At 42.7% G+C, this 23386-nt stretch overlaps 1 protein-coding gene across 1 annotated transcript in view; it reads left to right on the top strand.

The window, feature by feature from the left end:
• The window catches only part of DHX8 (DEAH-box helicase 8), a 46867-nt gene that overhangs the window by 4768 nt on the left and 18713 nt on the right, over positions 1-23386 (top strand). Inside the window, exons 4-17 of the mRNA XM_073562629.1 lie at positions 1640-1712; positions 2384-2469; positions 4247-4356; positions 8137-8457; positions 8574-8718; positions 9125-9328; positions 9730-9817; positions 9989-10086; positions 10201-10348; positions 13294-13475; positions 20339-20533; positions 20748-20933; positions 21659-21869; positions 22189-22370. Coding sequence (XP_073418730.1) covers positions 1640-1712; positions 2384-2469; positions 4247-4356; positions 8137-8457; positions 8574-8718; positions 9125-9328; positions 9730-9817; positions 9989-10086; positions 10201-10348; positions 13294-13475; positions 20339-20533; positions 20748-20933; positions 21659-21869; positions 22189-22370 — 2229 coding nt within the window. The remainder of the gene's footprint in view (positions 1-1639; positions 1713-2383; positions 2470-4246; positions 4357-8136; positions 8458-8573; positions 8719-9124; positions 9329-9729; positions 9818-9988; positions 10087-10200; positions 10349-13293; positions 13476-20338; positions 20534-20747; positions 20934-21658; positions 21870-22188; positions 22371-23386) is intronic.

Raw genomic sequence — 23386 nt, 5'->3', positions numbered from 1 at the left:
AGGTGGCGCATGTGAATAGATGATGAAGTCATAGTGTTGTTGCTGCTGCCTTTAAATAGAGAGCAGAGCAGTGACAGAAAGCCAGTGCTGCACCCAAGGAGGGTCCGTAACATTTGATCTTTTTATTTTAACCCAGTGAAGTCCATTACAGACCAGAAGTCTAAAAACAAAAATTTTCTTTGACAGTAACCTGTCATGTGTAGAAACATTATTTACCGGCAGATGTAGGGTCAATGTGAAGGTAAATGGTTAAAATCATGTGTGGCTGCCTTACTGGAGCAGCTACAGGGAGAAAATGAAAGTAATTTTCTCCCTGCAGCATCTGACTTTGGTGCGGTGACAGTCCCTGCTCCACCATAAAGTGATCATGCTGTAATCACTCCCCTCTACATTGAATGGCAGCACACATTACAGAGCATTCTGTCAGTGCCAGGGAGTGATGACAGTGCGCTCACCGTGTAGTGAAAAGAGCATTTACACATGACAAGTTGCCTTTAAAACTACTGGGCTCCAGTGCAGTATCTGTAGCAGGGCCCTCCACCTACAATGTGACATTTATGATACCGGTATAGTAGAGATTCCTATCGCCATCTTGGGCTCCATGGCCTTCAAACGTTTCCTACCACTACACGGCTGATGACTATCTGCTCTTTATAAAACCATAAAGGTGCTGTCACACTTAGCGATCCCGACCAGCGATATGACCCGGTCAGGATCGCTGGTGCATCGCTAAGTGGTCGCTAGTGAGCTGCCAAACAGGCAGATCTCACCAGCGACATCGCTGGGGTCGGCGGTCGTTACTTACCTGTCACACTAGCCGATCCTGACGTCCTCCCGCCCGCATCCACGCGTCGCTCTTCTCCACAGCAGGAAGACAAGCAGGAAGCTGAGGACGAGAAATGGCCCAGGACATTCTTGCGCGATCAGCGATGAACAGCGGGGGAGCCGGTCGGAGGTAAGTATCAGACATAGCGATATCGCTAGCAATATCGCTGCTACGTCACAAAACCAGTGACATTACAGTGATATTGCTAGCGATATCGCTTAGTGTGACAGGCCCTTAACTCCACAATAGACAGAAATGATAGTTTATCACAGACTGATTTTTATTAGGATTGAAATTTGATCATTTTCCTGATGGGTTATACATGGACTGATATTGTAGAATTGTCTGAAAGGGACATGAGTGCTGCTGCTTGGAGATTGCACTAAATGCAAACCTGGATGTAATTCTAGTCCCTCAGCCATGGATCTGCGCTCAGGATCCTATCACTAGATCTTATGTTCGGAGGATGTAATTCTAGTCACTTAGGATCCTGAGCGCAGATCCATGGCTGAGGGACTAGAATTACATCCTCCGTACATAAGATCTAGTGATAGGATTCTGAGTGCAGAGCCAAGGCTGAGGGACTAGAATTACATCCTCTGTACATAAGATCTAGTGATAGGATCCTGAGCGCAGATCCATGGCTATCACTAGATCTTATGTACAGAGGATGTAATTCTAGTCCCTCAGCCATGGCTCTGCGCTCAGGCTCCTATCACTAGATCTTATGTACGTCTATAACAAGGTGTAGAAACCCCTTTAATGAAATGGAACTTGCATTAAAGATTCACATGTCTGGTCATTTCTCTCTAGGATTCTCTTATCAGTAATCTGTTGCGACTGATTCAGACCATGAGACCGCCAACGAAACAATCAACAACTCTAGGTACGTCTGGACTTCCTCTGTATGCACCCGGTTCTAGGTTGTCATTAGAGTTTGTGCAAATTTATTGCCACGTCTCACTCAATCGGCCATGACGGTGTTCTATGATCAGTGCTCATGAGATGGATTCCTGCCTCTTCACCTGACTGCATCCGCGGCTCTTCATTTGATTAGCTGGCCTGCCGCTACACCACACTTACCTCAGGATGCAGCGGTGACATGCTCACGTGCTGGGGCCACAGATCCTGTCATGGCTGATAGAATGGGACCGCCAACTCTTGTTGTCTTAAAGGTTGCAGTTTTCTGCTTGTTCTTTTCCTGACTTGTTTGTGTTCTTTCCATTTATACCTTTTTGTTAAAGTGGTTTTCAGGACCTTAGAATAGGTCATCCAATGAGATTGGCCCAACACCCTGTACCCCCATGATCAGCGGACACCCGCAGCTCTGTTGGTGCTGCCGAGTACTACCTCCCATTCAAGGTAATGCTCCCAAATTGGCTGCTAAAAGCAGTACTTGGAATAGATGGCAGCCGAGCAGCGGGGGTGTAGGGTGTTGGACCCCCCACAATCTTGTGTTCATCAATGTGTGAGTCAAGAAAAAATAATTTTATATAATAAAAGCATGTGGATGTTTATACTATCTAATATTCATATTTTTGTTTCTTTTTGTTAAAGAAGCTAATGTAAAGCCCAAGTCTGAAAAAGAGAAGATGAAAGATTTGTTTCCAGCACTTTGCAGACCAGACAATCCCTGTGTTCGGGTAATTACATATGTATTATTGTGGTCACGCATATGATGAGCTCATGTTAAAGGGATTGTATGTGTGGAGTGAATATCAAGGTGAGGGCAGGGAATCTGATCGGGACCGTGCTCTGTTAGGAAGCACTGAGCATAGGTAAGCATGGCATGCACCCCAGTGTCCTCTATTCTCTGTGCACTGCTTTCTTTTACCTGGATCTGTGCCAATAGAAGGTGGCTTAAAGGGGTTTTCTTCTATTAAAAAAAAAATGGTTTCCTCATATTCTGGAGCACAGCCACCCTTTTCCCCTGACCAAGTCTGGTATTACAACAAAAAACCTGTAATACCAGACGTCATTTCATAAATAGTGTGTGGTATTGTAGCTTTTTTTTTTTTTGCTGATGTACCTGACAAGGCCCAGACAAAAGGGTGGCACTATTCCACGGAACATGAGCAGAACCTTTTTGAATATCTTAAAGATCTAATTTCACCTCCAAACTATTGCGCATGTAGCCTTTACATGGCCAGCTCCACTTACTGTGAAATTGGCATTTGAATTGATATGCAAATGAGGCTAAAGAACCATTTGTAGATCTGAAGCCTCTGTCACTCCAGCTCTACTCCCTCTAGCACTAACTTTTCCTGCATTCCTGACTGCCTGTATGCTGTTTGACTTCAGCCAAAGGAGTCACCAGTCGTGTTGGAGGATCTACAGCCTCATTAGCATATCAATTAAAGTGCTGATTTCTCAGTAACTGAAGAATGGTCTGGTCATGTAAAGGTATTATTGAACCTGCCATTGAAAGGACTCCATGTGTATGTAAGTTTGGAGGGTGAAATCCTGCTGACAGATTCCCTTTTCAGTGTACAACCCCTTCTCAACAGCTAAAGTGTCTACCATAAAATAAAAACCCCTATATTCTTACCTAAAGACTGGCACCGATCCTCCCACGTGAAACGTGTCTGTCAGCAGTCATGTTCCTTTGTCACCTTGACTGCCATATTCAGCTGCATTCTTTACTGCTCCTTCAGAGGGTATGTCCACTGTGATGGAGTACTAAAGTCTGCAGCTGATCAGCGGCCATTGATTGGCTGCAGTGGTTATGTGACAGTACCAATGTCCTGTGATTGCCAGCAGACACAATGTCAACATGAGCCGTCCCTTGAGGTAATTTTTTTTTTTTTTTTTTTTCAATTTTATAGCGGACAGTTCAGCTGTTATGAAGTTGTCGAGTGTTAGACTCTTTCCTACTGAAACCTCATATTGTTTTTTTAGGCAATTGCTAACAATACAGGCTATATGCGGAAAATTAAAATCTAAAATGGATCTTTGCTTCTGTTGACTTGAACATAAATCAACATAAAAACCTGTGGTAGAATGTTTTCTTCAAAAGTTTTTTTTCAACAAATTTTCAAAAGAGCCAATCCTTGGTGTCTTATATGAGAGACATATGTGACAGATGTAGGGGCTCTGCTGATCTTCACAGGAAGATGGGAATCCTGTGTAATCAGGTGCTTGGTTCAGCTGTTTGGCAATCTATATTAGCTGCTCTTCCCCAATAATGCCCCATTCCTTGGTCACACGACTACACCATCATCATAATGATACGTATCATACAGCCTGTCAGTGATGAGACCTCAGATAACCAATTCTTATAAGCTCTGCACCCCGTCCGACAGCGAGATAATCAAGTCTCTTGACAGCCACCCATCTCCCCGGCTAAACTACAGATCCTCATGATGAAATCCATAAATGTCTATGACCAGAGGAGCACACATTTCTTTTTCATCTGTACAGACCATGCTGGATCCAGAGGATGTAAAGGTGGCTGCCGATGTCTTGGAACAGCTTGATGCATTAAAGCCAAGTATGGAGAGCAAGGTGAAAGAGAGGAGCAGTAAGCACAAGTAAGTCAGCTGAAAAATGACCAGAGAAGATTAAAGGGGTAGCCCACACATTTATTAAAGGGAATCTGTCACCCCTTTTTTGAGATATCATATAATATCATTCAATTGTGTGTCACATAAGGATTCTCTTAGTACTTTTGCTTCCCCCTGACCCCACTCCTTTCATGCATAAATACCTTTTTTATATCAGTTCTGATGTATGTAAACTGCCGCTGTCCGGTCTGCTGGGCGGGGCTTATTCACCTGCTCCTCCCCCTCTGTCTTGCTCTATGCATTTCTTCTTGTGTAAAGCAAGACAGGGAGGGGGTGGAGCAGGTGAATAAGCCCCGCCCAGCGGACCGGACCGTGGCAGTTTACATACATCTGAACCGATATAAAAAAGATATGCATGAAAGGTGAGGGGTCAGGGGGAAGCAAAAGTACTAAGAGAATCCTTATGTGACACACAATTGAATGATATCATTATATGATATCTCAAAAAAGGGGTGACAGATTCCCTTTAAAAAATAAATAAGATTGGTGATAAATGAATGATCGTGCTGTCCCAAAGTGCTTTGTGTAGATGTAGTGCCCATGCATTATCACCGCATGATAGGGAGTGGTTTCCCTCCAGTTCCATAGAAATGAATGGAACAGTGGCCGTACATGTGCAATACTGTTCTATTCACACAGGGACACTGAATACCCATTCTTGTTGATTAGTGGAGGTCCCAGTGGTTGGACCCCCACAATCATGTAGTATCTGTCAAAAGTTTGGACACACTTATTCATGACCTTGCTCTTAGGGGAATGTGCACATTGTAGATTCTCACTGAAGGCGGCAAAATCCCAAGAGAACACGTATGGAGACAGAGAACAAAGAAACAAACCAAAAAATGTGTTAAGGCTCACTAGCTCACCATGGTCTTCTACACTACACCAAACCATATAGAAAGGGTGGTTTAGAGAGTGTTATGCAAGTTAAAGATGAAATGATCTGTAAAAGGCGTAAAGTTGAAGACGACACATTTCCTTTGTATTTTAGACAAAGAAAATTAAATATATATAATTTTTTATCGGACTATAAGATGCACCGGACCATAAGACGCACCCCCAATTTTCAGAAGGAAAATAGGGAAAACAAATTAATGTGTCAAATGGGGGTCCGTCTTACAGTCCGAATTCAGTTTACTGGGGGGGGGGGGGGGGACAGCAGCGCTGGTGTAGCGGTGTCACATGAGATATTCGGTGGTCTGGCGATATGACTCCCATCCCAGGCTGGTGTGGTGGCCTCCGGGAAATCCCATCCCAGGCTGGTGCGGCAGGTTCAGTGGTGGTGCTGGGGGCTCCGCTGGCATCTTGTGAAAACCTGGAGGCCCCGCATGTCCATTGCTTTTGATGCGGAGGCCTCCAGGAAATCCCATCCCAGGCTGGTGTGGCAGGTTAGGCGGTGGTGCTCTGTGTTGCAGGGGTGCTCTGCATATCCATTGCTGCAGGACAATATCTTGTTGCCAAGATCTCAATCTGAGTATGCGCCATCCCCGGCGGCCATTTTCCCAGAGGTCACCTCATCGCACAGCAATGAATGTGCGGTACTTCCGGGCATTCACAAAATGCCGGCGGAGCCCTGCACTACAGAGCACCACCGCCGCACCTGCTGCACCAGCCTGGCAAGGGAGTGTGATCATCACCTGTAAGCGTCAGACCGGGACCGCCGCAGAATCGCCCGACTCATGCTGCCACCACAGTATTTGTAATTATATTCCGACTATAAGACACACCTCCATTTTTCCTCAAAATTTTTTGGAAAAGAAAAGTGTGTCTTATAGTCCAAAAAATACAATAATATGTATTAGATCACCCTGAAATTTCACCCAAAAGCCAACTATCTCAAAACATTTTGTGAGTAGTGTGTGTATATATATATACAGTGCCTACAAGTAGTATTCAACCCTCTGCAGATTTAGCAGGTTTACACATTCGGAATTAACTTGGCATTGTGACATTTGGACTGTAGATCAGCCTGGAAGTGTGAAATGCACTGCAGCAAAAAAGAATGTTATTTCTTTGTTTAATTTTTTTTTAAATTGTGAAAAGTTTATTCAGAGGGTCATTTATTATTCAACCCCTCAAACCACCAGAAGTCTGTTTGGTTCCCCTAAAGTATTAAGAAGTATTTCAGGCACAAAGAACAATGAGCTTCACATGTTTGGATTAATTATCTCTTTTTCCAGCCTTTTCTGACTATTTAAGACCCTCCCCAAACTTGTGAACAGCACTCATACATGGTCAACATGGGAAAGACAAAGGAGCATTCCAAGGCCATCAGAGACAAGATCGTGGAGGGTCACAAGGCTGGCAAGGGGTACAAAACCCTTTCCAAGGAGTTGGGCCTACCTGTCTCCACAGTTGGGAGCATCATCCGGAAGTGGAAGGCTTATGGAACTACTGTTAGCCTTCCACGGCCTGGACAGCCTTTGAAAGTTTCCTCCCGTGCCGAGGCCAGGCTTGTCCGAAGAGTCAAGGCTAACCCAAGGACAACAAGGAAGGAGCTCTGGGAAGATCTCATGGCAGTGGGGACATTGGTTTCAGTCAATACCATAAGTAACGTACTCCACCGCAATGGTCTCCGTTCCAGACGAGCCAGTAAGGTACCTTTACTTTCAAAGCGTCATGTCAAGGCTTGTCTACAGTTTGCTCATGATCACTTGGAGGACTCTGAGACAGACTGGTTGAAGGTTCTCTGGTCTGATGAGACCAAGATCGAGATCTTTGGTGCCAAACACACACGTGACGTTTGGAGACTGGATGGCACTGCATACGACCCCAAGAATACCATCCCTACAGTCAAGCATGGTGGTGGCAGCATCATGCTGTGGGGCTGTTTCTCAGCCAAGGGGCCTGGCCATCTGGTCCGGATCCATGGGAAGATGGATAGCACGGCCTACCTGGAGATTTTGGCCAAGAACCTCCGCTCCTCCATCAAGGATCTTAAGATGGGTCGTCATTTCATCTTCCAACAAGACAACGACCCAAAGCACACAGCCAACAAAACCAAGGCCTGGTTCAAGAGGCAAAAAATCAAGGTGTTGGAGTGGCCTAGTCAGTCTCCTGACCTTAACCCAATTGAAAACTTGTGGAAGGAGCTCAAGATTAAAGTCCACATGAGACACCCAAAGAACCTAGATAACTTGGAGAAGATCTGCATGGAGGAGTGGGCCAAGATAACTCCAGAGACCTGTGCCGGCCTGATCAGGTCTTATAAAAGACTATTATTAGCTGTAATTGCAAACAAGGGTTATTCCACAAAATATTAAACCTAGGGGTTGAATAATAATTGACCCACACTTTTATGTTTAAAATTTATTAAAATTTAACTGAGCAACATAACTTTTTGGTTTGTAAGATTTATGCATCTGTTAATAAATCCTGCTCTTGTGTGAAGTTTGAAGGCTCTAACTTATTTGCATCTTATCAAACCTGCTAAATCTGCAGGGGGTTGAATACTACTTGTAGGCACTGTGTATGTGTGTGTGTGTGTATATATATATATATATATATATATATATATATATATATATATATACTTATGATATTGTTAGTATAATTCCAGAGACTCCGGGAGCTGAAGTTATACCCGCTATACGATCACGTGAATAAGATTTGTTGAGTGATATTTGAAAGGGCTGTGATAGATGACCATTACGAATGATCACTAGAGATGGTCACCCAGCTTTCCCAGAAACTACTTGAGATTAAGTAGCTCAACATTGTCCTTTATCTCAACGTTTATTTTACTAGGGATAAGAAAAAAAGAAGTCGCAGTAGAAGCCGAGAGAGAAGTCGTAAGCACCGGCACAGATCCCGCTCAAGATCCAGAGATAGGAAGAAATCAGGGAGACCCAGGTCAAGAAGTCGCAGCCCACTCAAGAATCGCTACCGGAGCCCTGTTAAGGAGGAACACACAAGCCGAAACCAGCGGTCCGAAAAGAACGATGAGCGCTGGAGGGAAAAGCACGTTGATAGACCCCCTCCAGAAGAGCCATCTATCGGGGATATCTATAACGGAAAAGTCACCAGTATCATGCAGTTTGGCTGTTTTGTTCAGTTGGAGGGCCTGAGGTGAGATTCTGGGATCCTCTGGTGAACACAGATGATTGACAGCAATTGTCCTTGGATTTAATTTATTGACTGTTGTTAATTTAGCGCTAGAAATAATAGATCATCTGTTTCTCCAGGAAACGCTGGGAGGGCTTGGTCCATATATCAGAGCTAAGAAGAGAAGGACGTGTGGCAAATGTGGCTGATGTTGTCAGCAAAGGTCAAAGAGTGAAAATCAAGGTGCTTTCCTTCACTGGGTGCAAAACCAGCCTAAGTATGAAGGTGAGTATAAATGACCACTTGTTTTGGGGTATAGTTTTAAGCCTCCAACTTAGATGATATTTTCATATTGGGAATATCCCTTCATTTGTAGAAAAGCCTCATCTTAATAGAGCACCACTTATTCATCTTCTATTGGATTGCTGGACAAAGCATAATCCTGTATGTCCAGCCATCGTTTGGCACATACATGGCCACCTCTCCTTTACTCTGGAACTTTTTGAAACCCCATGATGGGTTTTGGTCAGAAAGAACTTTCAATGTTGGCAATAATATGTTAGTATTACCTTTTTAGATGTCTACAAAACCAAAAACTAATTTATGAGTAAAAAGGATTCATTCCTAATTATATTTCATTTATAACATTGGCTTTATTGAATGGCAGTAATATTTTAAAACTTGACTGCAGGACGTAGATCAAGACACTGGAGAAGATCAGAACCCTAACCGAAGGAGGAACCTGGTTGGGGAGAACAATGAGGAGGCTTCCATGAGGAACCCAGACAGACCCAGCCACCTTTCACTAGTAAACGCCCCGGAGGTTGAAGATGACACCCTAGAACGAAAACGTCTCACCAAGATTTCAGACCCGGAAAAGTGGGAGATTAAGCAGGTGAAGTATCTCCATTTTTGGGTGAATACAGTTGTTTTGGTAGTGATAAGAGATGTTCTATAAGTATATAGCATGTTGAAGAAACCTTCCAGATGAGATCAAGAACTGCGTGATAACGATGTCTGCACCATGACAATGCTTGGTTTTCCCCTGAAAATGGGCAGTGAGACCACATCCATATTTTCTTCTGTACTGTTAGCGCTTTATTCCTTATGAAAAGTGTTCCAGGAAAGCTTTTTGCTAGCAAGGGATAACGCGGAGAAAGATTCAGACAATTCTTGGATATCGGTGATGTTCACCATTCTTTGAAGGACTTGTCCCGTCAGAAAAACCAACTGTTTCTTTGCGGATACTTATTATGTAAAGCGAACGCTCACCCCATTTCCATTACTTTTTCACAGATGATTGCTGCCAATGTCCTTTCTAAAGAAGAATTTCCTGACTTTGATGAAGAGACTGGTATTCTGCCCAAGGTTGATGATGAGGAAGGTTTGTTACCAGTGTACCTCGCCCAGATATTGAATTCCTTGCTGTCGTCCTCCTGCATTCTGCACGTTCTCTAGAATTGTGCAGTGTATTACTTCTTCCTTTATCTTCTGTGTTTGTCCACGTGCGTCTTCAGATTTTACAAACTGTCACACTTTTTATTTTTTGGAACAGATGAGGATTTGGAAATTGAGCTTGTAGAAGAGGAACCTCCATTCCTAAGAGGTCACACAAAGCAGAGTATGGACATGAGCCCTATTAAAATAGTAAAGGTATGAAGTCTTGTCATTTTAACCACTGGTGAGACAAAAATGAATGCCCCCCATCATGTGCCAGCCATCTTAATCTAATAAATGTTATTTATTTTTTTAAATGTCTCATTTCAGAATCCTGATGGCTCCTTGTCTCAAGCTGCCATGATGCAAAGCGCTTTGGCGAAGGAGAGAAGGGAATTGAAGCAAGCACAACGGGAGGCAGAAATGGACTCCATCCCCATGGGCTTGAACAAACACTGGGTGGATCCTTTGCCTGACGGTTTGTAGTCACTTCTGTGCATTTTCTGTCGCTACTAGCTCATTTATAGAAAAGAGGACTTTATTATTAATGGGAATCTGTCACCAGGTTTTTGCTGCCTAGTCTGAGAGAAGCGTAATGTAGGAAGAGAGACCCCAATGCCAGCAGTGTGTCACTTACTGGGCTGCATTAGTGTAGTGTGTTGTGTTTTTTTTTTTTTTTTTTTTTTTTGTTTTTTTTTGTCAACTTTTTATGAGCAGTAGATTATCATTAGAATACTAGGTGTCCCATGCCTCCTGGTCCAACAACGTGCCCACCAAGGATTGTCTGCTTTCTGCCTATGCACAGTGTACACAGAAAGCTGCCAGTCAGTGGTGTGGCTGGGGTTATGCAGAGCTCAGCATTTAGAGAACTGGTAGATCTTCCGCAGATTGAAAAAACAGCTTTTAATCAAAACTGCTGCAAGCAGTCCAGTAAGTGATTCAATGCTGGAATTGGGGGGGTCTTTGCCCCTACATTATGCTGCTCTCAGATTCAGTAGCAAAAACCTGATAACAAATTCCCTTTAACATCCAGACAATTCTGATTTTGGTGAACTACTTCATGAACTGCTTTAGTTCCGGTATCTACAGGGATTGCCGCAGGACATCTCAGTTTCTTTCCTTAGTGCACCAGAGTAGCTGGTTTTCTACAGTGTATATGGCACTATTTATGTCATCCTTTACGTATCTCGAATTACAGTCATATGTAAAAGTTTGGGCACCCCTATTAATGTTAACCTTTTTTCTTTATAACAATTTTGGTTTTTGCAACAGGTATTTCAGTTTCATATATCTAATAACTGATGGACTCAGTTATATTTCTGGATTCAAATGAGGTTTATTGTACTAACAGAAAATGTGCAATCTGCATTTAAACAAAATTTGACCGGTGCAAAAGTATGGGCACCCTTATCATTTTCTTGATTTGAACACTCCTAACTACTTTTTACTGACTTCCTGAAGCACTAAATTGGTTTTGTAACCTCATTGAGCTTTGAACTTCATAGCCAGGTGTATCAAATCATGAGAAAAGGTATTTCAAGTGGCCACTTGCAAGTAGTTCTCCTATTTGATTCTCCTATGAAGAGTGGCATCATGGGCTCCTCAAAACAACTCTCAAATGATCTGAAAACAACATAGCTTTTCAGGGGAAGGATACAAAAAGTTGTCTCAGAGATTTAACCTGTCAGTTTCCACTGTGAGGAACATAGTAAGGAAATGGAAGAACACAGGTACAGTTCTTGTTAAGCCCAGAAGTGGCAGGCCAAGAAAAATATCAGAAAGACAGAGAAGAAGAATGGTGAGAACAGTCAAGGACAATCCACAGACCACCTCCAAAGACCTGCAGCATCATCTTGCTGCAGATGGTGTCACTGTGCATCAGTCAACAATGCAGCGCACTTTGCACAAGGAGAAGCTGTATGGGAGAGTGATGCGAAAGAAGCCGTTTCTGCAAGCACGCCACAAACAGAGTCACCTGAGGTATGCAAAAGCACATTTGGACAAGCCAGTTACATTTTGGAAGAAGGTCCTGTGGACTGATGAAACAAAGATTGAGTTGTTTGGTCATACAAAAAGGCGTTATGCATGCGCTGTATTGTTGACCGATGCACATTGACACCATCTGCAGCAAGATGATGCTGCAGGTCTTTGGAGATGGTCTGTGGATTGTCCTTGACTGTTCTCACCATTCTTCTTCTCTGCCTTTCTGATATTTTTCTTGGCCTGCCACTTCTGGGCTTAACAAGAACTGTACCTGTGTTCTTCCATTTCCTTACTATGTTCCTCACAGTGGAAACTGACAGGTTAAATCTCTGAGACAACTTTTTGCATCCTTCCCCTGAAAAGCTATGTTGAATAATCTTTGTTTTCCGATCATTTGAGAGTTGTTTTGAGGAGCCCATGATGCCACTCTTCATAGGAGAATCAAATAGGAGAACTACTTGCAAGTGGCCACCTTAAATACCTTTTCTCATGATTTGATACACCTGGCTATGAAGTTCAAAGCTCAATGAGGCTACAAAACCAATTTAGTGCTTCAGGAAGTCAGTAAAAAATAGATGGGAGTGTTCAAATCAAGAAAATGATAAGGGTGCCCATACTTTTGCACTGGTCAAATTTTGTTTAAATGCAGATTGCACATTTTCTGTTAGTACAATAAACCTCATTTGAATCCAGAAATATAACTGAGTCCATCAGTTATTAGATATATGAAACTGAAATAGCTGTTGCAAAAACCAAAATTGTTATAAAGAAAAAAGGTTAACATTAATAGGGGTGCCCAAACTTTTACATATGACTGTATATATAGGCTGCTCTGTGTACTTGTAGTGGCCGGGGCTTGGTACTGCACTTTTGACTCCTATTAAAATTAATAGCAGGTGGATGTGCAGTACTCTGTGGCAGCCACTACAAGTATACGGAGCAACTCGGCAAGTGGGTACTTTCTGCCAGTGGCCACCACCGACACAGATAACAGCTGATAAGTGGGGGTGCCCGATTGTCGGACCCCAGTCGACATCCTCTTTAAGGTTTAAAGAAGACACAAGCCTTCAAGTCCAAGTTATTAGATGCTGCTGCTGCTGCCACTGTGCAGATACAGGGAGCATAGCAGATGCATCTCTTGCTGTTCACAAACTGTACAGCTTTGTGCCAAATTGAGTTTTTGGCAAATGTCTGGGTAATTGGAGACACTAGATATGTTTTGCATTTATACATTGTCAGGAGCAGTTCCTGGCATGATGCACACAGTGTAGACATGGTGGAATGTCTGACAATGCTGGACTGCAGTGATCTATTAGCGAGGTAAATGCATTGTGTCCTCAGGCACTGCACTGGCACTTTGCAGGTGTAAAGGTTTTTTTTCCGTTGGATGCTCTCCTGATATTGTACACTGCTTAATACCTTGTCCATTGTGTTTTATAGCTGATGGCCGACAAATTGCTGCTAACATGAGAGGGATCGGGATGATGCCTAATGATATTCCTGAGTGGAAGAAGCATGCTTTTGGAGGTAATAAGGCATCTTATGGCAAGAAGACACAGATGTCAATCCTAGAACAGAGGGAGAGTTTACCGATTTACAAGCTAAAGGAGCAGCTGGTGCAGGTAATGGTTAAAATTTGACCTTTAAGTTAAAGGAGTTGTCAACTACTGGACAATCCCAGCTTAATTAATCTTAAAATAAGAAACAGCATATACACACCTCCTGCATTTCTGCCTCTCCAATGATGTTAACGTTCTTTGAAAGTGGCGTAAAGATTCTTTCAGAGCCAATGTCTGTCGCTGGAACGACGCTGCGGGAGGTGAGAAAATAAGGACAGTGTATAAATTTTGTTTCCGGAATTGATTACTCTATGGTTGTCCAATAGTGGACAACCCCTTTAAAAAAAAAAAAAAAAAAAAAAGACTATTCAGGAGCTAATCCAGTAGTTTGAGGTGATGCTTACTTTTCTTTTTCTTGTATTCAGGTGTTGGTGTTTGGCAGTATTTTAGCTGAGCATCATTAAGGCAAACTGTGATCTGTGACTACCATGTAGCCGCAGTGTCTGCAGGGGGTTTAAGGTAACAGACACGCCCCTGTCTCATTATTGGTTCATGATGCCAATATGTCCCTCCCCTTGCATCTCTGCCTCCACAGATTGGCTGCTGTGTCTAAACCCCAACTCAGCAGGAAGTGAGAGCAGGAGAGCTGATGATATAGCACAGCTAAAGAGAGAATGTGAAATAATGAGGGAACTGCTCAGATACTGTGAGGGGGCAGACTGGGGGGTTGCTTTTAAAGGGGTTGTCCACTACTAGGACAACCACTTCTTCAACTAAATGTTTGGCCCCCAAAAAATAAATCTATACAGCAATAAGTGAGGTTAAAATATAACTTTTAATATATGTAACTTAAAAGCTCCAAAATAGTTGTGAGACCAAATAGTGGTTTAAAAAGATGGCGATTCAATGGGTAATCCCCGAAGGAAAATTGGAACCACCCAAACGCATCATACAGGATATAAAACGTTGCTAATATATCATGTCAGGCAACAGTTTGTATAAAGGATACAGCATAGATTAACAATTAGCACACAATGCCATAGCCAATTGCATACATATATTTTTTTCTGACTAAACCAAAAAAGGTTTATAGCCATAAGATACAAATAGATGAGATATAAAAACAGGAACAATCTCACCGGTTTATGCAGACGGCCAGGAGTCTCCAGGGATACTCTGTATACATACAGGGAGGTAGCGATGGGAGGACAATACCCTGTCATATCCCTCAAAAACTAACTATCATCTGATCCCCAGACTCCGCCCTAACAAGGGCAGTCCACAGCTCACCCTATATTGCACATGTCCTTCACGTTCCCTTAGAAGAGTGTCCCAACGCGTTTCATCCAAGTAACTCTTCAGGGGACTAACTTGTTAAAAAGTGCCATAGTGCTAAAGCTCAAGAGACATAGATCCTCCTACTGTCAATGCTGTCTGCAGAGAGTGGAGGAAAGAGAGCATATTTATATGGTAAGATGACTTCAAACAATCCACACCTGATGCCACAATCAATCAATGTGTATACTCACTCCCCATATCTGGCATACCAATCGTCCATCATTAGGCGGTTCAGCTTCTGTGGAATGCACGCTGAAAACGGCGCTTACTCCGCCCATGCTAGCGTCACAGGTACAGAGCAAATCAGGAGAAAGAAAAGTGCCCCTCTTCCGGTTGACGTTTTTCTAGGGGCGGTCCGCCCACTATGAAAGTGCCACACTTCCGGTCAGTGGACGTGTTACAATAATGCCCCACTTCTGGTGACGTTTTGTTTGCGGCACCGCCCCTTGTTCCTGTCAGCGAATCGAGCGCTGACCAGCGCAGCCACAACAAAGGAGGGGCATGTACTCCCATCATTGACGCACACCACTACAGGAGCCAGAAAAATTAACCCCTTTCCAAACAGCGTCCGTCCAGCAGGATATCCGCTGAAAATATAAATTATGAAAACAATCACCTGTATAGTGAATTGTATCATGGGCAGGAGACAGTGGTCTAGCTAGCATCAAATAACAAGGAGGAGACGTAGTAGGGTAAACAGTAGGGAGTAAAGTGTGCACATGACAAGTCATTGAAGATAAATGACAACAGGAAATACATATATCAATGTATACATATGTATATACATATGCAAATCCTGATAATAGGTGACCAAATAGTGATTCAGGCTTAATAACAAGCCTAAATATGGGTCAATAAAAAGGAAAAAGGAGGGATTCAAATAAAACAGCTATAATTGATTTGTTCATTGAGGCCTTTAGGTGTTACGGTGTCCAAATTAAAAATCCACTTGGCCTCACGTTGCAGCAACAACTGGTCCCAGTTGCCTCCTCTCTGTGGTTTAAAGACCCTATCAATGGCAGTAAAGCTGAGGTATGCAATCTGGCCATCATGTGCCCCATGAATATGCCTAGAAATTGGAGTATCCTTTTTATGTGTTACATCTCCCACATGTTCACCAATCCTCCTCCTAAATTCACAGATTGTTTTTCCGACATATTCCAGTCCACATTTGCAGGTGACCTTATAAATGATGCCCTTGGTGCTACAGTTTGTGAGTAATGTGACTGGGAAGAATTATCCCATTAAACATTTCATAAAACCTTACTTGCCCCAATGTGTGAACAAGCCACACAATGACCATATTTAAAACAACCCGTGACATCACTGTAGAGCCATGTTCTATTCACGGGAGTTGAAAAATGGCTCCGCACCAGTCTGTCATTCAAGGACCGTGCTTTCCTATATGTGATCATAGAGGAGTCAATCAAATAAGAGGAGATGTCACTGTCCATCTGTAAGATGGACCAATGCTTTTTGATAATATTCCTCACAGGAATTGCACCGTTATCATATGTTGTAATAAATCTAAGGGTATCATTCTCCAGAGGTTTCTTGTTATTAGTATTCAATAGTTCAGAACGCATACAGTCCTTAGCTCCTTGGTAGGCCTGTTTTAACACCCTTTTTGGGATAACCCCTAGTTTTGCAGACAGCATTGAGAGTAGGAGGATCTATGTCTCTTGAGCTTTAGCACTATGGCACTTTTTAACAAGTTAGTCCCCTGAAGAGTTACTTGGATGAAACGCGTTGGGACACTCTTCTAAGGGAAAGTGCAGGGCATGTGCAATATAGAGTGAGCTGTGGACTGCCCTTGTAAGGGCGGGAGTCTGGGGATCAGATGATGGTTAGTTTTTGAGGGATATGACAGGGTATTGTCCTCCCATCGCTACCTCCCTGTATGTATACAGAGTATCCCTGGAGACTCCTGGCCGTCTGCATAAACCGGTGAGATTGTTCCTGTTTTTATATCTCATCTATTGGTATCTTGTGGCTATAAACCTTTTTTGGTTTAGTCAGAAAAAAATATATGTATGCAATTGGCTATGGCATTGTGTGCTAATTGTTAATCTATGCTGTATCCTTTATACAAACTGTTGCCTGACATGATATATTAGCAACGTTTTATATCCTGTATGATGCGTTTGGGTGGTTCCAATTTTCCTTCGGGGATTACCCATTGAATCGCCATCTTTTTAAACCACTATTTGGTGACATAACTATTTTGGAGCTTTTAAGTTACATATATTAAAAGTTATATTTTAACCTCACTTATTGCTGTATAGATATATTTTGGGGTGAGTGATAATTGTCATTTTTGACAAAAATTGGCATTTGTTTGCTGTATTTGTTGTCCCAAAAAAATAAAGCCTATACTGACCTCCCGTGTCAGCACCATTCCCGCGGTGTCTACACTCGCTCAACCTTGGGGCAGTGATGCGGTGGTGTGACATGTGACGCCGGCATCCAATCAGTGCTGGCGTCGCTGGCCCCGCCTTCGTACGAACTGAGCATGAAGAGGAAACCAGTGATCAGCTGATCTGACTTCCTCATCATGTTCAGTGTCTGAAGGCAGGGCCAGTGACGCCAGCACTGATTGGGCGTTGGGCATCACAATACCGCATCACAGCCCCGGGACAGCGAGTGCCGACACCGCGGGAACAGAGCCAGCACAGGAGGTGAGTAAAGGCTTTATTTTATCAGGGCGTAAAATTTAGTTGAAGAAGGGGTGCTCCTAGTTGTGGGCAACCCCTTTAATCACTAGGCTGAGCTTGTGTGGTCATACAAATTTGCGTTTGCTGACACAGAGAAATACTTGTGACAAAGGTATTCCTATCTGGTTATCAAAGGCTTTATGTCCAAGACAATAAATGGGGCATCAGGAACGGTTAGGATCACAGCTGAAATATCAGCTTTGACCACATGAGATTTCATGCACATTGAAAGCTACAGCAGATTTTTATTTTTTCTTTTCTATTACAAAGGTGCTTTATTGTAAGGATGAGCATCAGACAGGGAATATAAAATGTTTTCCTTCTGCTGTCATATTTGCGTCTCCTGTAGCATCTCTGCTTCCTTCAGTACGGGTCTCAGCAAGATGTCTTTATGGCATTCACATTGCCATGACATGATGTATTTGTCTGATTGGGAACCTGGGGATTACATTGTTGCTGACTCTTGACCATAGTAGCAGGGCTGTGGAGTTGGTAAGCCAAACCTGCGACTCCGACTCCTCAATTTCCCTTCCACCGACTCCACGACTCCGACTCCAACATGTATTGCTTATATTTAAGTGAAAAATTTATTGTAGTACAATGTGAACATCATACATTTAATCATTTCTATGATACAATAATCAAGACATTTAGATAGAACATAATATATATTTATTGGAATACAACTGTAGAACACAAAAAACTGTAATTGTAAATATGTAATATTGATTATATATATATAATCACTATGTAATAAACTAGGTAAGTGGCAAAAAACAGTTTTCAACAAAAACATACTAAATAACATTTGTGCAGTCTATGAATTTGTTCTAAGAAATAGAATTGCCTCCATCAGATCCTCCTTCATAGATGACCTAAAATCTGACCTAATAATTTTAAGGCCAGAGAACAACCTCTCTACACTAACTTGGGTTGGAGGCAAAGCCGTAACCCACATGGGCAACAACTCTAACAATTTCCAAGTATAAAGGAATTGCCTCATGCACAGTCAGTTTTGATGAACGGTTGAATTTTTCTTTGAGAGCAAGTGAAACATTTTGCTGAAATATGGTCAATCTGCTTGCTATAGGAGACGGAGTGAAATCTTTTTCCTTGCGGCAATGCTTTTTCTGCTCCGTCATCCAAATACTTGTCAAAGTCAAACTCCTCATCTGATGAGGATGAAGATATGGCAGCAGTAGCACTGTCAGGACCCGAGTCCTCTTGCGCCTGGCAGTCCTCCTGTAGGCCACTCATCCTAACTGCTACCTTAGTCAGAGCTTCTTTTCCTTTAGTAAGCTGTTGATCATCAAGCAATATACGATGACTTGGGTCCACATAAACAGCTGCCAGAAAAATTTTATTTTCCAATAGCTGTGTCGCTCTCCATTTCATTGAAGCAGAAATGCCATCTGCAATTAAATCTCCTCTTTGGGACAGGAAAAATAGCAAGTTCTTCCACTCCCTTATGAAAATGCCAGGAGTTAAAGCCTCAGCTTGTAATTTTTTAGTCACGGTAAATAGGCGATTAAGCAATTCCTTCAATTCAGCCACCTGTGTCCATTGACCTTCATTTAGGGTTACCTGAGCGTTCGCCATATCTATAAGAAATGGTTTTAGCCAGGATCAAAACTAGGGGGAGGGGGGGGGCAGAACCTCATACTGTTCCGCAGAATCTCATACTGCACACCTCAGCTGCTGCAGAACCTTATACTGCACACCCCTTCACTTGAAAATAAAGCCTGCACCTTAAGATGTGGTGACTGCAGTCTATTTATTCCAACTATCAATTGATGTTGATGTGTTACTGATGACGAGCAATGCCTGTCCTGGGCGTCCTTTTGGGCAGCTATGAGGTGTACCTGACTGGTGCTAAAAAAAAAAAAAAAAAGGAGTGTTAGTCTGTGTGCTACCTGGCTTTCATTCTTTTTGGTACAGATAAGATATGGATAGACAGATATGGATAAATGGATAGAGCAGATTTCCAATCTGATTTTGCTATTGAAAACATTTTCTATGATTTCAAAAACCTTTCAGGTGATGCGCTTTTTTTAAAAAGCTGATCTGCTTTTGCAGCTGAAAAACGGATCCTCAAAAAACGCAGCAAAAACGCTGTGTGTGAATGTAGCCTTAGATCAGGAATAGAACAGTCATTTATAGGACATTGCATAACTTTCCCAAATTCCTATGAAAAAATATTCAGCACATTCTGCATTGAACTACTGTACCCAATTTATTATATATTTTAGGAGTCGGACCATTTTATACCAACTCCACCAAAATGAGCTCCGACTCCCCAGCCCTGCATAGAAGGAACACTAATCCTAGAATGTCTAAAGGTAAATCTGATCTGACAATGTGGGGCTTATTATCGTAACAGGAAACTAAAGTGGAAAGCTCACTAAATAATAAAATGGAGGGTTTGTTTCTCGATCAGAAAAATACATACAGGCAGATTCACCAACACTGACGGTTTTTGTGGGCTCTAGTTTTAATAAAGCTGTAACAAAATGAAAGAGGTTCCACAAGTGCTTCATTGGGGGACTCAGAAACCTTAGAATTACAACCTAAGAAAAAATTAAGTTCATGGCATATTGGTAACCTATCCCCAGGATTGGTCATCGATATCTGATCATTAGGGATCAGACCCCCTTCTCTCTCTCCCCAGTAAGCTGTTATTTTCTCGCAGGTGCCATCAGAAGCGAATGCTTTGAGCGGATCTGAACAACAGCTCTCCGTTCACTGTCATAGCTGCTGCAAGACGGCTCCTATTAAGAGATACAGAAAAGTCCTCAGTATGTCCTGACTGGGCAGCATTGTTATACTAACCTAAATGTTTTATACTTTTTTTTTTTTTTTTCCTTCCCCCACAAGGCTGTTCACGACAACCAGATTTTGATTGTCATCGGCGAAACTGGTTCCGGAAAGACCACCCAAATTACACAGTATTTGGCTGAAGCTGGTTACACGACAAGGGGTAAAATTGGATGCACTCAACCCAGAAGAGTGGCTGCAATGTCTGTGGCAAAGCGTGTGTCTGAAGAATATGGTTGCTGCTTGGGTCAGGAGGTGGGTTTTTACTATATTTCTCCCAATACAATTTATTGTTCTTCTATAAATCAGCCCCTAAATTGGATGACCAACAGAAGGCAAAGGCCAGTTTCTTTTTTTTTTTTTTTTTTTTTTTTTTCCTTTATCACTGTATTCAGCTTTATACCACAGATCTCTCTGCTCTGGATGACAAGCCTATCGTGTTAATACCGCTATTCCTTTGTCCCTGTAGGTTGGCTATACCATTCGGTTTGAAGACTGCACTAGCCCAGAGACTGTCATTAAATACATGACAGACGGTATGTTACTTAGAGAGTGTCTGATAGATCCTGATCTGACTCAGTATGCCATCATCATGCTTGACGAAGCGCATGAAAGGACTATCCACACTGATGTGCTTTTCGGACTTCTGAAGAAGGTATGATGTAAATATTCTTGGGTTCTTTTGGCACTGTATTTACACTCCACTGCTATATTAGTTTTTCATATTTTATAGTATTATTTAGGATAAATTAAAAAGAAATGTTACGCTTCTCTGAAATTAAATTTGTCAGATCTATCCCAAATACACATTATCGTAAAGATCATGCAACACCATTGCCAGGACCATGCTCCAGACATTAAAGGGATTGCTTCTAGATGATGACTTGCTGAATTCTGGGTTACCAACTTCTGGTACCCCCACCGCTTCATTCATTGATACCACCATGTACAGTCCACTGTAAACTCTGCCAGTCCCATAAACAATAAATTTAGCAGTGGTGCGGGCACATGTGAACCACCAGGGGAACTTCAGAGCTCTGTTTTCTGGATCAATAGGGAGCCCAGCAGTCAGACCCCCAGCAATAAGTAACTTGACTCCTACCCTTGTATACTGTAGGTGCTAACTTTCTTGAGACTTCCCCTTTAACAGCACAAGAATGCCCCAAGTTTTGAGAGTCCTTTCGCAATCGCATCTCCCAGGAATCCTTGAAAAATCTATTCCATAAATCCACAAGACCCCATAGTGACTGGTGTATTTAGACTGAGAGATTGAGTAACTTTATCATTGTGGCACATCACTCACGTTCTGTTATTTGACCAGAAGTTGGCAGGACAGTGTTCCTCATTATTCTTAAAATGTTCTTGATATCTTCAATTTAGACAGTACAAAAGCGCGCTGATATGAAGCTGATTGTGACGTCTGCTACTCTGGATGCCGTGAAGTTTTCTCAGTATTTTTACGAAGCTCCGATTTTTACCATTCCTGGTCGAACATACCCAGTGGAGATCCTGTACACTAAGGAGCCTGAGACGGATTACCTGGACGCTAGTCTGATCACCGTCATGCAGATCCATCTGACAGAACCACCTGGTTTGTACTTCATACAGTTCAATTGATTAGTTTTCTGCAGGTTTATGTTTTCTTAGAAATTAGTTATTCTGTTTAGTGCGGAATTGGCAAATGTGGTTAAAGCAAGGATTCTCTTCTTTGCTTAACCTGTGGTGCCTGATCACTCATGTATAGTAATCCTTGTGTTTCCCTAGCCATAGATGGTGGTGTGGTTATGATGTGTCTTGCATGCTATTAGATTTTGTATGTTTGCTCTGTCTGTGATGTTGAAAGCCGCCACGTAGCCCGGCAGTTCCTCACTGTAAATGTGCCTGATATTAAACCTGTTTGCTTATTTCAGGTGACATTCTGGTTTTCCTTACTGGTCAAGAAGAAATTGACACAGCTTGTGAAATCCTGTATGAGAGAATGAAGTCCCTTGGCCCTGATGTCCCGGAGCTGATCATACTGCCTGTGTATTCTGCTTTACCCAGTGAGATGCAGACCAGGATTTTTGACCCGGCTCCTCCTGGCAGCAGAAAGGTATTATAGATGCGCATACAGGGTGACCATTTATTTGTTTAACTAATTTTGGCACAATCCCCCTGATTCACCTGGTAACTGTGCAGCCAAACATAGATTCTCATTTCTGTGGATGGGAAGGGTCACTATAAATGAGAATGTCTTAAGCCGGCCATACACATTAAATGGCTGTTGGCTGAGCAATGCTTCAGCCGATCATTCAGACAACAGCCATCTCAGCCGGCCCTCCCTTATGGAGGTACTCTAGTTCAAATGAGCGCTCTTGTGTTCTCTGTGAGAAAGTTTCCAGCTGAGACTTTGCCGGCGACATATCTCCTTGGATTATAATACGATGTGTAGTCCAAAATCAGACATGTATGACCTCTTAACCGATCTGTCTGCCAGTGCTCCCACACACATTAGACTGTCGGCCAAACTCGTCAAAATCCACGTGTGCGTCAGACATTAGTCTAATATGTATGGAAGCATTTCATCTCAGGGATCAGTATGTCAGCTTATCATTTTTAAGGAATGCGTAACATGGAAAAAGCTTAAAATGATATCCCGATCTTGTGCCTGGGTGTAAGGCAACTTGCTGCAGCAGGAGCGTCCGCCTACTTGTCTGCAGTAGGACAACATATGCAACACTGCTTGGCTCCAAGTTTGCGGCCAGTCACCCTATGAAATTAGACCGAATCGGCAGGAGAATAAACAGGTTGTTCAGCCTTAAAAGCTTAGGTGGTATGGATTGTGTTACAAGGAGCAAAATCGGGAGTAGCCTCCTGCAGGCACCCCCATGGGTCCAGCACAGTCTGCTGCAGTGGTCTTTGCCAGGCCCTGGAATTGATGTTCTTTTCTCTGAATTGCTATTGTGTTCTGTGGGACCGACCTCTGATCACTTATTCAAGTGGCATATCAAAAGTCAGTCACTTGTAAGTCTCGGTGACAGGCAGCCAATTAACTGGATATCATGTCTTGCGGTCCTGGCGCGGACCACAGGAGCGACGTTTGCAGGACCCATCAGGGTGCAAGCAGGT

The sequence above is a fragment of the Dendrobates tinctorius genome, unplaced genomic scaffold (assembly GCF_039654945.1).
Source record: "Dendrobates tinctorius isolate UK_male_01 unplaced genomic scaffold, ASM3965494v1 ptg000360l, whole genome shotgun sequence".
NCBI classification, from domain to species: domain Eukaryota; kingdom Metazoa; phylum Chordata; class Amphibia; order Anura; family Dendrobatidae; genus Dendrobates; species Dendrobates tinctorius.
This window is presented reverse-complemented; position numbering and strand designations above follow the sequence as displayed.